Source organism: Myotis brandtii, unplaced genomic scaffold (genome assembly GCF_000412655.1).
Source record: "Myotis brandtii unplaced genomic scaffold, ASM41265v1 scaffold78, whole genome shotgun sequence".
NCBI classification, from domain to species: domain Eukaryota; kingdom Metazoa; phylum Chordata; class Mammalia; order Chiroptera; family Vespertilionidae; genus Myotis; species Myotis brandtii.
This window is the reverse complement of record NW_005371131.1, coordinates 1,727,281-1,739,763: the sequence shown is the minus strand read 5'-3', so window position 1 is coordinate 1,739,763 and position 12,483 is coordinate 1,727,281. Positions and strand designations below refer to the sequence as shown.

Below are 12,483 nucleotides of genomic sequence, written 5' to 3'. Positions count from 1 at the left end.
CTGGTACCCACTGCCCAGCACCATGTCTCCCCTCGCTCTCTCTTGACCACTCAGTATTCTTATACGAACAGGGAACAGCAAGGAGCGAGGGGTCTGGGCTTCTGGGGGCAGGGACAATTCTGCCCACCTCCTAGATGCCACAGGCACGGTGCCTGGCCCCAGCCTTCCGTGGTCTCTTTAGGGAGTGGGTTACTTAGCATCCCTCTCTCCACAGCTGTGGTCCCCAGGAACCAATTCTGGGGCAACTGGAAGCGTCCCCCCAGGTCTCCTTGGGTTTTGGTAGGTCTTTCCTTCTGGAACACGTGACAGGAGACTGGCAGTGTGGCATGGCTGGTGCCTAGAAAAACGCCCGGCACAGTCGGCCCTCAGCTCTCTTCTGAGAGAATGACTCAGTAGGGAGATTGCTGTGGCTGCAGGGACTTCACGGAGAAGTGACCAGAAGAGGAAGGCGGACGGTGGGGGCTTGATGTGGGTGACACCGCGGGCTGATGTCTTTCACCCGTCATCTCACTGATCGCAATGACCTTGAAGGGCAGCCTAATCACCACCCTTTGCAGATGAAAGACCTCCACCTTCTCCAGGCCTGGCCATCTCGGGAGGAGGCAGAAGAGGGGGTGGGGCTGGGAGCTGGGCTCTGGCATCCCTGTCCTGGCTCTGCCACTCCCTGGCTAAGTCACCGAGTTCTCTGGTTCATTTGGAAAGTGGGGTAAGACTCTGCTTAAAGATTAAATTAGCTAATACCTGTAATGTGCTGAGCTCATGTAGAGACAGGACAGGTCATCAACTAACCGGAGCCATTTCCATCACCATCACTGGGGCAAACCGGGTCTGTCTACCCCATAGCTGGCACCTCTGCCCCTTAGCTGGGGGCCTGGGGACTGAGGGTGAAAGGAGCTGAGACCCTCGGGGGAGGGTGATAGCCAGAGGCAGCCTTTGATGCCAAACCGCGGCCTGCAGCCTGATGGAAAGGCGACGAGGAACCGCGTGCGTCTTTAATCAGAGGAGTGAAAGCGGTGTTTTAGGAAGATTAATCTGGCAGCGGAGACGGGATGGAAAACAGTCGAGCTCAGGACAGAGAATTATGACTGTTGCCCAGCTCCGAGAGGCAGGTCATTAAAGGAAAGTGGCCTGGTTCTTGGCTCCCCAGTGCCCAGGGTTCCCGGCAGCTGGGAAGAGCTGGCCCTTATGGAGGGGAGGCACCCAGGACGGCCGGCAGAGGGCACTGTTCTGTCGGTGACAGTGGCCCCTGTGCAGGATCCCAGGCCTCTGGACAGGGAACAGGCAGCAAAGCCCCGTGTGTTAGACTCAGGAGGGGGCCAGCCGGCAGCCCCTCAGCCCCCCTGGCAAGTTCCACGCAGAGCATCTCAACTGCAGCAAATTGTAAGCAATCCCGGCACAATGTGGGGCTGCTCTCAGGGGAAGGTGGGACCACCCACCCCCACAGTGCCAGCCCCACAGGAGGCCCGCCAGGCCCCCCCTGGCTCCCCGGTTGCTCTGGAACCAGCAGCCAAGTGCAAAATGGAACCAGGCCCGCCCTGGCCTAGAGCGGAAGGAGCTGCTGCTTGTACATTTTCTCCTTTTATTTGAAGCTGTCACAACAGGTGAAGTGCCGAGGCAAGTCCGTCTTCTCTCGTCTTCCAAGGAGCCGGGCCACTGCTCACGCCCGCAGCACCCAGCCCTCACGCCAGCGCGTGGAAAACCTCCAGCTTCTCCCGGTACAGCTGGTGGAACTGCCGGGCCAGGCACTGGAAGGGGGCTTCGTAGTTTTCCATCTCCTTCTGTGGAGACAGGCGAGGAGGGTCGTGCTGTGTGTGGCATCAGAGCCGGCAGGCACTCTTACTGCATGTCGGTGCCACACACACCTGCCTCATTTCGCCTTCACTCCATTGGGGGAGGCTGCTTTCCCAGAAGGAAACTGACACAGAGATTAAGTAACTCGCCCGAAGCCACACACTTGTCAGTGGCGGAGCTGGTTTGAACCTAGGTCTGCATCTACAGAGCCTGGCCGCTCACTCCATGAGACAGGGAGTTAAAGGACACTTCTTTGGCTTTGACCAAGGCCCCAGAGGCCACACAAAATAACAGACAGCAAGGGCCCCACACCCTCGAGGGAAGGCAGACATGATAGGCCCTCCCACCTCCAGGTCAGGATTGTGCTGTGGCATTTCCCTCCCGGAGGGCAGGTTCCAAGAGAAAGCCTGAGGCGGGGGCTTAGGCCAGGGAAGAATGAAGGTGTGACGGGCTGGCTATTGTGGTGGCCAAGCCAGGGAGGGCTCAGTGGGATGGCAGCCCTGCTCCTCTGTGCACCTGAGGCCACAGCCGCCCTTCCCTGGACCAGCGGTCGGTCGGCGGGCAGGCGGGCGGGCCAAGCAGGAGCACCAGCCTGTGCTGTCTTAACAGGACTCTGCAGGGACCACTTCCAGGAGGGTGGATCCCAACAGGAACAGCCAGCCAGGAACCGCTAGAACCAGGGACCGCCAGACCCGAGGCTGCAGAGCGGGGAGGAGGGAGCCCAGCCTGAAGAGCCCTCACCTGCCAGGAGGAGGCTGCAGGTGAGAGCTCCACTGGTGGGGGCAGGGAAGGCCCATCTCTTGAGTGCTCACAGAGCATCTGCTGAGACACCTGGCAAGTCCTGAGGGGCCACGGGAGGTGGCAGTAGAGACCCCTCGCCCCTCGTTCCTCTCTCTCCCCTTTCCCTGCAGCTGCAGGCTGTGAGCTGAGCTGGGGAGAGCGCAGCGCAGAAACGCAGCAGCAGCAGGCGAGGGGGCGTGGGGAGGGGGAGGTGCTGATGTTAGATCAAATCAGGAATTCTGACAGTCACAGAGGACTGGGCATCTTAGTAACTGAAATAATATTTTTGTGATTAACGGTGCCCAAAGGACTTTCTCTCACTCTCTGTGTGCACACACGTATTTAAATTTTTTAAGTTAAATTTATTCAAACTAAAAACAAACAACTAGTTCTCCCATTTCTCCCGCCTCAACCTCTGGCAACCACCAATCTGTTCTTGATATCTATAAGCTTGTTGGTTTGTTTTTTTTGTTTTGTTTTGTTTTTACCATTTCACATATTAGACCATATCGTATTTGTCTTTCTCTGACTTATTTCACTTAGCGTAATGCTCTCAAGTTTCATCCATGTTGTTGCAAATGGCAGGACTGCCTTCTTTTTTATGGCTGGATAATATTCCATTGCATATACACTGACCGGCCAGATTATTATGACCACCCCATCAGTACTTCATTGACACTTCCAAAAATACTGAAAACTTCCTAAGCAAATACTCTCAAGGTTTTATTATTATTATTATTTGCATAACTAATTCACGTCATTGTACTGATGGGGTGGTCATAATAATCTGGCCACTTAGTGTATATGTACTACAATTTCTTTATCCATTCATCCATTGATGGATACTTAGGTGATTTCCACATCTTGGCTATTGTGAATAATGTTGCAATGAACATGGGGATGAAGATATCTTTTCAAGTTAGTGTTTTCCTTTTCTTTGAATAAATATCCAGAAGTGGGATTGCTGGATCATATGGCAGTTCTATTTTTAATTTTTGAGGAAACTCCATATTGCTCACCATAGTGGCTATACTGTGTGTGCCTCTTTTTAAAATTTTTTTAAAGAAATAAGCAGGTAGAAGAAAGAACTCACAACTTTCAAGGCAGCAGCTCAGCTAAGAACACACAAGAACCAGTTTTCAAACAATCCCTGGCAGCTGACAAAAGTGCTGCCTCCATAAGAGGCAATGAACTATCCCCAATGAGCGGCATAATTTCCAAAGCAAAGAATGTTACAGAGTCACCAAGCTCAGGGTTTCACAGACGGCAGCCTGGGCCGGGGTGCAGTGGTCAGCTGCTTTGTGCTGAGCCCCACCAGGAACTCAGGCTCCCCAGTCCGAGAAGAGCAGCCTGTCTGCCCTGCCAGCTGGGTGACCGAGATGCACCAAGGAACCAGTTCTGGTGTAGAAAGTTACCTGGACTTTCTGGGAATCCCAGGTGGAGGAAATAAGCTGCCCAGAGGAGAGAGAGAGGCGGCAGAAGTGCAGGGAGAGGGATCAGGAGGTGGCGGTTTGTAGCCGAGGAGCATGCGCACTAAGCTCACGACTGCTGAGGACAGAGGCCGCACCCTCCAGTTGGACAAGAGAATTAACTGTTACACCTGCTGGGCAACTTTGGTTGTGCAGAGCATAAACTCCTAGGCCACGCTAATGTCAAATAGAAAGGCTGGACCCCTATGTTACACCATTCACAAACATTAACTCAAAGTGGATTCAAAACCTGAACTTAAAACCTGAACATAAAACTCCCGGAAGAAAACATTGGGAAAAAGCTCCCTGACATCGATCTTGGCAATGATTTTATGGGAACGACACCAAAAGCAGAAGTTAAAGCAAAAATCAACAAGTAGGACTACATTGAAGTAAAAAGCTTCTGCAAGGCAAGAGAAACGATCGACAAAATGAAAAGGTAACCCACGGAATGGGAGAATATATTTGCAAACCACACATCTGAGAAGGGGTTAATATCCAAAATATATAACTCGGACAACCCAATAGCAAAAACACAAATAATCTGATAAAACATGGGCAAAAGACCTGAGTAGACATTTTTGCAAAGAAAATATTCAAATGGCCAACCGGCATATGAAAAGGTGCTCCACATCACTAATCATCAGGGAGTGCAAATCAAAAGCACAGTGACTTATCACCTCACGCCTGTTAGAAGGGCTCATCAAAAGGACAAGAAATAACAGTATTGTGGAGGATGTGGAGAAAAGGGGGCCCTTGTGCGCTGTTGGTGGGATTGCAAATCGGGGCAGTCACTGGAAATCAGCATTATGCTAAGTGAAAGATGCCAGAGAAAGACAAATACCGTATGATCTCACATGTGTGTGGAATCTAAAAAAACAGACCTCACAGAAACAGAGAGCCAATTGGTGGTTGCCAGTGGCCGCGGGAGTGGGGGGTGGGCGCTATGGGTGCAGGTGGTCAAAGGGTATCCACTTGCAGTTTTAAGACGAGTACGCTTTGCCCCGGCCGGTGTGGCTCAGTGGATTGAGCGTTGTCCCAAGCACCAGGAGATCATGGGTTCTGTTCCCGGTCAGGGCCCAGGCCCAGGCCCAGGTTGTGGGCTCAATGCCCAGTAGGGGGCGTGCAGGAGGCAGCCAATTGATGTTTCTCTCATATCTATGTTTCTGTCTCTCTCCCTTCCCCTTCCTCTCTCTCTAAAAAATCAATAAAAACACTGAAAAAAAGAAAGTTGAGTAAGTTCTGGGGATGGGATTACAAATAACAAAAGAAAGGCAAGCAAACATGTAGGCCCCACCATCAGGTGTGCCAGACGATGGCGCTGCATTAAGGAGAGAGGAGATGGGCTTGGCGTCAAGACTTGCCTGTGCCTCAGAGTTCAGTTATATTTCCTGTTTAATTACAGCTTTTTTAACCCCTTCCAAATTTAGTTTTCTGTCATTCACAGCTTTTCTAGATATAAAAGGCAATTCCTTGTAATTTAGTACTCCCCTAATAAATATAGGTGTTTACCACGTTGAAAAACTTTCCATATTTGAATTTTAGTGTTTTTATAATTCATTTTACTTCTTAATCTTATTTAAAATTCAAATTACTGGGGTAAAATGAAAGCCCACAGTTTATTCCTTTCCCCTTCTTAGAAGTAAGTAATCACCACTATCAATTTGATTTGTATCCTTTCTGTACATTTACAAAATGGGTTCCTGCTGTTTATTTGGTTTTGTTTTAACCATGTGTGAGATCTTTTCAAGTAAATACATGTAGCTCTCTATCTTGTCCTTGTATCTTGTTCTTAACTACAATGCAATACTCCATGACACAGATGTATCATAGTTAGTTTGTTCATTCTTCTAATTAGCCTTACGATTGTTTCCAGATTTTTCACTGTTAAAAACAATCTTGGACTACACATCCTTACCATATCTAAGAGAGATACTTAGTGGAAGGGATGGATTGAGGAACATTGCAGTGTTAACAGATACTGCCATATTGCCCTCCCAAAACACTTTACCCTTTCACCAGTGCTGTATTAAAGCACTAATTTCTCTATACCACACTTAAGGTAATTGTTTTCACTTTTGACACTCAGTTTAAGGAAATATCTTATTTTAATTAAATAGTTTTTCAGATGTTCATTGGTCATTGTAGTTTTCCTTCTGAATTGCCTATTCATCTCATTTCTCTTGTTATGGGGTGGGGCCACAACATTAGTAACAAAGAAACAGAATTTCCGGAGGATGAGGCCCAGAAATCAGGATTTTAAAAAGATTCCCAGGTGATTCTAATGTGCAGCCAAGGTTGAGAACCACTGCTCTAAGTGCTCTATATTCGCCATCTGACTCCATTCTCAGGCCTACTACTCAACGTGGGGCATGGCTTATCATCCCCACCTGACAGGGGAGGAGCCCGAGGCACTGACAGGTTAAGTAACATGCTGAGGACCCACAGCTAGTCCTGCACTCCCTGTGGGAGCTCAGAGCACTTGCCTTTACTCGCTAAGCGCTCCTTAAGGAAGCACGCCTTTGCGGGGGCGGAGGTGGGGTGTTAAAGTTCCCATCCACATGCCACTGAACAGCATCAGTCTGCCAAGTTTCGTAGACGCAACAACAGAAGTGCCCGTGGCTTAAGTACATTTTAAGTGAAAACAACCTCCAGGCTATTTATTCATTAGCCCACTGACTTTTGGAGCCAAAGAATCCGGTCCAGGGGCCACATGGCCGGGGTGAGGTCCATGTTACCATCACGCTGTGCCAGGCCTACCGGTCAGCCCAGCAGCCCCGGCGAGGGGCGCTGCTGGCTCTGAAATGGACGTCTCTGGAGGAGAAAAGTGCCACACAAGCACGTCTGATTGATACAACCTGGTCACACGCCTGCACCCAGTCACAGGGAGGCTGGGACCTCAAAACTCCCAACACAGGAAGGGGGTTCACTAGCACCAAACAGCTAAATCCTGAAGTGTGTGTACGGAGGGTGCGGTAACAAATCACTCAGACTGTCCCCCTCCTGAGGGCTCCAGTTGACCCCGTGGCTTGGAGTCACCTGGGGGCTGCAGTAGGTGGGACAGGGAGCACTTATGGGAGCCAGACACTAGGATCCCAATGCTGACTCTGCCCTCTACTAGTCACATGACCTTGGACAAGTCACTTCGCCTCCTCAACACGGAAGTAGGAACGGCAGGGGGGTGGGGGGTGGACCAGCCCCTGGCGCACGGGGCAGAACGGGAGCTATGAAGTAACGTTCCAGCGGCATGCTCACAAAACTGCGTGCAAATGTCAAGCATCGCTGTAACTGAACACAGTCGGCTTGTATTTGCCACTAATTGAGATACAGCGTTCCCGGGGCTGGCTGGCGAAGCCGCTTTACTGAAATGCACGAGTGACTCTTGCTACACTGAGAAATGACCTTGGGCTGAGAATGCAAACACTGGTTCCTAATTCCACTGTGCACGTGGTGGGGTAACAACTCGATGCACGTGAGGTCATGCGAACACCCACTTCCAGCAGAAGCCCACTCCCCACCGGCTACGGAGCACGTGGACACTTACCACGGATGTTTCAAAACATTCCAGGCCTTGGCCCAGCGCCCACTCCTGGGCCTGCGCCGCTTCCACTACTCGTCTGCTGACCAGGTCTGTCTTGTTGCCCACTAACACACCTGCTCAAAAGAAACAACCACAGCATCGCCTTTAACTGGCAGCCCCGGAGGCAGCTGGAGGGAAAAGAGCAAGCAGACGGGCTTTAGGGGCGCAAAAGATCGCCCGAGAGGTGCCTGGTTCGAGGTGGTGAGCAAGACAGGGACCCTAAGATGTTGACCCTAAGGCCGCAGCAGGGCGGGCTCTGCTTTTCACACACAGCTCCTGCTCGGCCCTTTTCCCAGACGCCTGTGTATCTGTCTGCCTTGTCCCCTTAAGGCTGCAAGTGCCCTGAAGGCGAGGGCCGAGTTTATGCATTTGCGATAAATTCCTAGCTCATGGAGCAAACTTTAAAAATGGTCATTAATACTAATCTAAGGCCTGGGCTCGGAGTCAGGGATTCGGCGGTAATTTAGTTCTGTCCCCAGCTGCATCCGCTGCAGCTAATTTCTGAGCCTGTCTCTAGAGATGGTTTTTCCTGGTCTGTAATGAGGAGGATTTGTTGATCTCACATGAGGATGAAAAATAAATTGATTTAAAGCATTCAGAAGTGACAGCCGGGCCTGCATGTTTACTTGCGCCCCGCACACAGGAGGCAATGAGTTCTTCCTGGGCTGGCTTTCCAGAAGCGACACCTCCCCTGCCCATCACAGCCCCTCCCCTTTGCTGCCGGAGTCTCCCCAGCCCTGCATGGTGGGTGGGTGTCATCGTGCCTGTTTTACAGACTCGGAGGTGTGTGCACCCTCAGACTCAAAGCCCAGGGCACCCCTCTGTCCACCCTCAGCCAGGTCTGCAGTGACCTGTGCCCTTGAGGGACAGAGGTGCTGCCGGCAAACCCGATGCCGCAGCTCCTACCTGGGAGGGAGGTGCCCGGCACCTGTGACCGCGCCTTCTCCAGCCACTTGCTGCAGTTGAGGAAGGACTGCTCGTTGGTCACGTCGTAGACGAGGCACAGGACGTTGGGACTCTCCCACTGCAAGAGGGACAGGACGAGACATGTCAGGAGCAGTGAGAGTGACTTCTAGGCTAGCCGGAAATCTGGCCCATTTTCTGGGGAGGGACATGTGGATGAAGGGAAATGACAAACTGTAAAGGGGATGTGAGTCAGACAACTGAGCCACAGAGGAGAACAGTTTGCCCAAAGGAATGAATGGAGGGCTGGGCTCGTGGGCGGCGGGGGAAGGGGCGGTGGGGAAGGTGCAGCGATGAAGTCCAGGGCGTGAGTTGATGTCCGTGCCAGGCTCCCTGCTGGGCGCTCTGGGCATCACTGTGAAACACCTAACCCTGCTGGGTGGTCTCAGCGTCCCTGCTGAGCAGCTGCAGTGAGGGCGACCGCCTCGCCCAGGTTAGATATGCTTCCAGCGCTAGAGCAGGACTGCAGCTTTCCTCTCCCTGGAGGCGCTTTCGCCTGCCACTGGCCTCACGGACTCGTTCCCGCTCATCCTGACGGATGGCCCACTGTTGTGCAAGCTGGCGCGCCGGCTGCTCTGCAGGCCCACAGACCATCCCCTCTTCCACCAGCCAGTCACCAACACTGGTTCGCGTGCGCCTCCTTCCTAAGGGCTGCCTTTTCAAAACGCTTCTCCTGCAGGGCATCAGCCCTCATCCAACCAGACACCGGCAGGGTCACTGAACCGGGCTACGCTCTCATGACGCTCACCTTCTGGGGCTGCACAGATCCGGGGCACCCTGCTGCTGGGCACAGGGCGGTAGGATTGCCCTGCTCAGGCTGTGATGCATGACTGTGGCCACACCCTGGTCCCTGGGGACCCCCACCTTGCGCAGGGAAAGCCTGGTTTGTTTCTGGGGTGTTGGAACCTCCCAGGGTGTGAGGGAGAATCCTTTTCCCTCCAGTTTTCCTTGGAAGGTCAGCCCAGAGTCACTCTGGAGGGCTCACCTCCCTACCCCCAAGGCCTCCAGGACGGGGAGCACTAAACCGATGATTCCCTCACACCTTCACTCCACAGACTAACTCAGGAACTCGATTAAGCCCCCTCCCCCATGAGCATGCCGGGGACACCTTCTCCCTCCAGGCCTCAGCCAGCGGCCCAGGGTAGTCCCGGGATCGAGCTGGAGCAGGGAGCCTGGAGTCGGGGTGTGCGCTGCTCCTGGCCCTAACCTCCAGGCATGTCCTCCCTCTGCCGGGGAAGGGCAGCACCCAGCGCCAGGCTGTGCACACAGTAGGTAGGCATGTGGTGAGCATGAACTGATGCGTGAAGCCAGTCCTGTGTGAACTTACCATCATTAGATCTGTTTCGCTTAGACAATAACCCCAAAGGGGCAGGAAACAGTTTCTATTAAAATGTAGCCGTTCTTGGGAAGGCAGCGAGGGCTCTGGGGAGCGTAACCCTTCTAATTAGCTCGCTGGCCCAGATCGGCGGAGCCCATACCTGGGAAGAAACAGCAGGCTGGACCTGGGAGGACGGCTGGATGTGCATGGGGAGCCCTGGGCAGTGGGGCACGTTCCAGGCCGAGCCCATGGGGCCAGGGTGTGGGCCCGGAAGGTGAGCCTCAGGCTGGGGCCTCTGGGGCACCCCTTCCCAACCCCCCCAGGGGAAGGAATGTGTGCTCCTGCTCTGGGAGGCTGAGGAGGAGGGCTGAGGGGACACCATCAGGAGCAGCTGCTCCAAAGGGAGGCCCCGGAGTGGGCGGCTCGAGGACTGAGCCACACAGCTCCAGCGCATCTGGGACCCAGCCTCTCAGAGCTGGGGGGAAGCACGTGCACGAGCCACCCCTCCTTGCCAGGAGGCCACAGGTCCCAAGGCTGGGAGCAGTGCCCCTTACAGAATTTTGCCACGATAGCTTCTCTCGGCAGCCAGAGTGCAGTGACGTTTCTGGGAGAGGGTTGTAAGGAGGGACCTGGGGTGGGAGGTGGTGTTAGGAAGTGAAACCGCAGGATACTTGCCAATTTATCCAGCATTTCCGAAAACAGCTCCTTGCCGGCGGAGTCAAAAATGAAGAGCTCCTAGAATCAGAAAGGTGCGTCCCAAGGGTGTCTACACATGGACTGGGGTGGGGTGGGGAGGGGGCACTGGCTGCAAGCCAGCGGCACTGCCCTCAGCTCAGTGCTGACCTGGCTTCGGGGTGAGGTGTACACACAGGTGCACACACACCCATAGACGCTGCACCCCCCGCCCTGGGGCACGAGGACGGAGATGGGAAGAGGAACAGCCACCAGAACCCGCGAGGCAGGCGGTTTCCCACACACCAGCGCTTTCTGCGCGGCTCACCTTTGCTAACCTCAAGTGCAGAACCACCAGGAACAAGCTGACTCCCCACCTGGCAGAACAGAATGCTAAACAGGCTGACAAGTGCTCTGCCTTCCAAAAGGTCATTGTGCACTTTGTTAACCAAATTGATTTTCAAATCTTAAAACCATTCTTTCTAAAGGAGGTCACTGAGCAGGCTTGGGAAGGCGCGGAAAGTAGGACAGTCTGTCATCCCTCCGATGGCTCAGGTGTGGTTCTGACGAGGACACAGGCTGACCCCTCCTGCCCCCGTCCACACCTCAGCCAGCCTATGGGAGACCCCTCCCCAACGCCGTTGCCCAGAAAGTCCTCCTAAACTCTCCCCTTCAGCTCCCTCGGGCACTGGATACGCCCGGCTGGCTTCCGACCCCTGCGCACGCTGTCCGAGTATCAGAGCTGTAATCGGAGCTGCACGTCGGTGACCTGTGCACTTCCCGCTGTATCAGGGGCAGTTAACATGGTTTTGGCTCATGGACCCCTTTAAGAATCTGGTGATTCTTAAACCTTCTCCCCAGGGAAGCACAAACATAGGATCTTGCAATTCACTTTTAGGTGTGGATTCCCATAGAGGGAGGCAGGTTGAGAACCTTGATAGGTAAGTTGTGAGGGCAAGGCCCACATTTCCGTCTTCCTTCCTCCCCCTAGAATGCTTCCCTGCCCCACAGCGCTGTCCCCAAACGCTCAGCGAGTCCAGGCCAAGTCCTTGCACCGTCCCTCACAGGGAGGACGACGGGGACCCCGGGGACCCTCCGGTCGAGGGCACCACTCACCACGCTGTCCCCCGTGTCAGGAACTGGCAGCGTCTTCACCACCAAGTCTACCCCGGTTGTCTGCCGAGGAAAACCAAGGACACGTGTGTCAGGGGCCCCACGGGGCGTGTTTCAGGTCACGACAAGCACCGACGCCAGGAGACATCCCCAGCGCGGGTGTTTGTGTCCCGCACGCCCTGGTGGTGCCGAAGTCACAGAGGACCAACGAGGCTTGTCCGCCCCCTGCCCCAGAGCGAGTGGTGCGTGGTGACGGTGACCACTGGCTCAGGGCTACCTCCCAGTGCCCGCAGCCTTGGCCCGGCCGACAGCCCCCGCGCCTCACCAGGGTGTAGTTCTTCTGGAAGTGGGCTCCGTCGCTGCGGAAGATCTGCGCCAGGGCGGTCTTGCCCACTGCGGGGTCCCCTGTGCGGACAGAGCACAAGAAAAGCCTCACTGCCATCCTGACCGGACCGAGGGCTTCCCATCCAGAGCGCTGGTCCAGAAACCCCAAACTTCCCGGAGTTTTCGGAGGAAATGTACTCGATTCTCCTGGGAACTCGCTCTGAGGTCGCTGGCCGGGCCATGGGTCCATGAGACCAATCTCCCAAACCCACGATGGCCAGTCACTTTCTTCAAGGCTAACCTACCTCATCTGAAAGAACTGACCCAGAACTGACACTCTTCCCGGGAACATACCCTGTGGGAAAACCTGTCACTTTCAAACTGGAATTTACTTTGAAGTCTTGAAGGTAAACAGGTGTGGCCAGGCTCAGGCTGACAGGCTCAGCTGACGAAACTGATCTGAGTTTAGAGTG

At 54.0% G+C, this 12,483-nt stretch overlaps 1 protein-coding gene across 2 annotated transcripts in view; it reads right to left on the bottom strand.

The window, feature by feature from the left end:
• Positions 1-1,565: 1,565 nt before the first annotated feature.
• IFT27 (intraflagellar transport 27) overlaps positions 1,566-12,483 on the bottom strand; it is a 17,757-nt gene continuing 6,839 nt past the window's right edge. Inside the window, exons 2-7 of one of the 2 annotated variants that reach the window (XM_005883241.2) lie at positions 12,012-12,091; positions 11,690-11,749; positions 10,577-10,636; positions 8,527-8,644; positions 7,585-7,694; positions 1,566-1,778 (exon numbers count right to left, since the gene is read on the bottom strand). In XM_005883241.2, coding sequence (XP_005883303.1) covers positions 1,680-1,778; positions 7,585-7,694; positions 8,527-8,644; positions 10,577-10,636; positions 11,690-11,749; positions 12,012-12,091 — 527 coding nt within the window. In that variant the 3' untranslated portion in view covers positions 1,566-1,679. The remainder of the gene's footprint in view (positions 1,779-7,584; positions 7,695-8,526; positions 8,645-10,576; positions 10,637-11,689; positions 11,750-12,011; positions 12,092-12,483) is intronic. The other variant, XM_014530858.1, reaches the window with a different exon arrangement.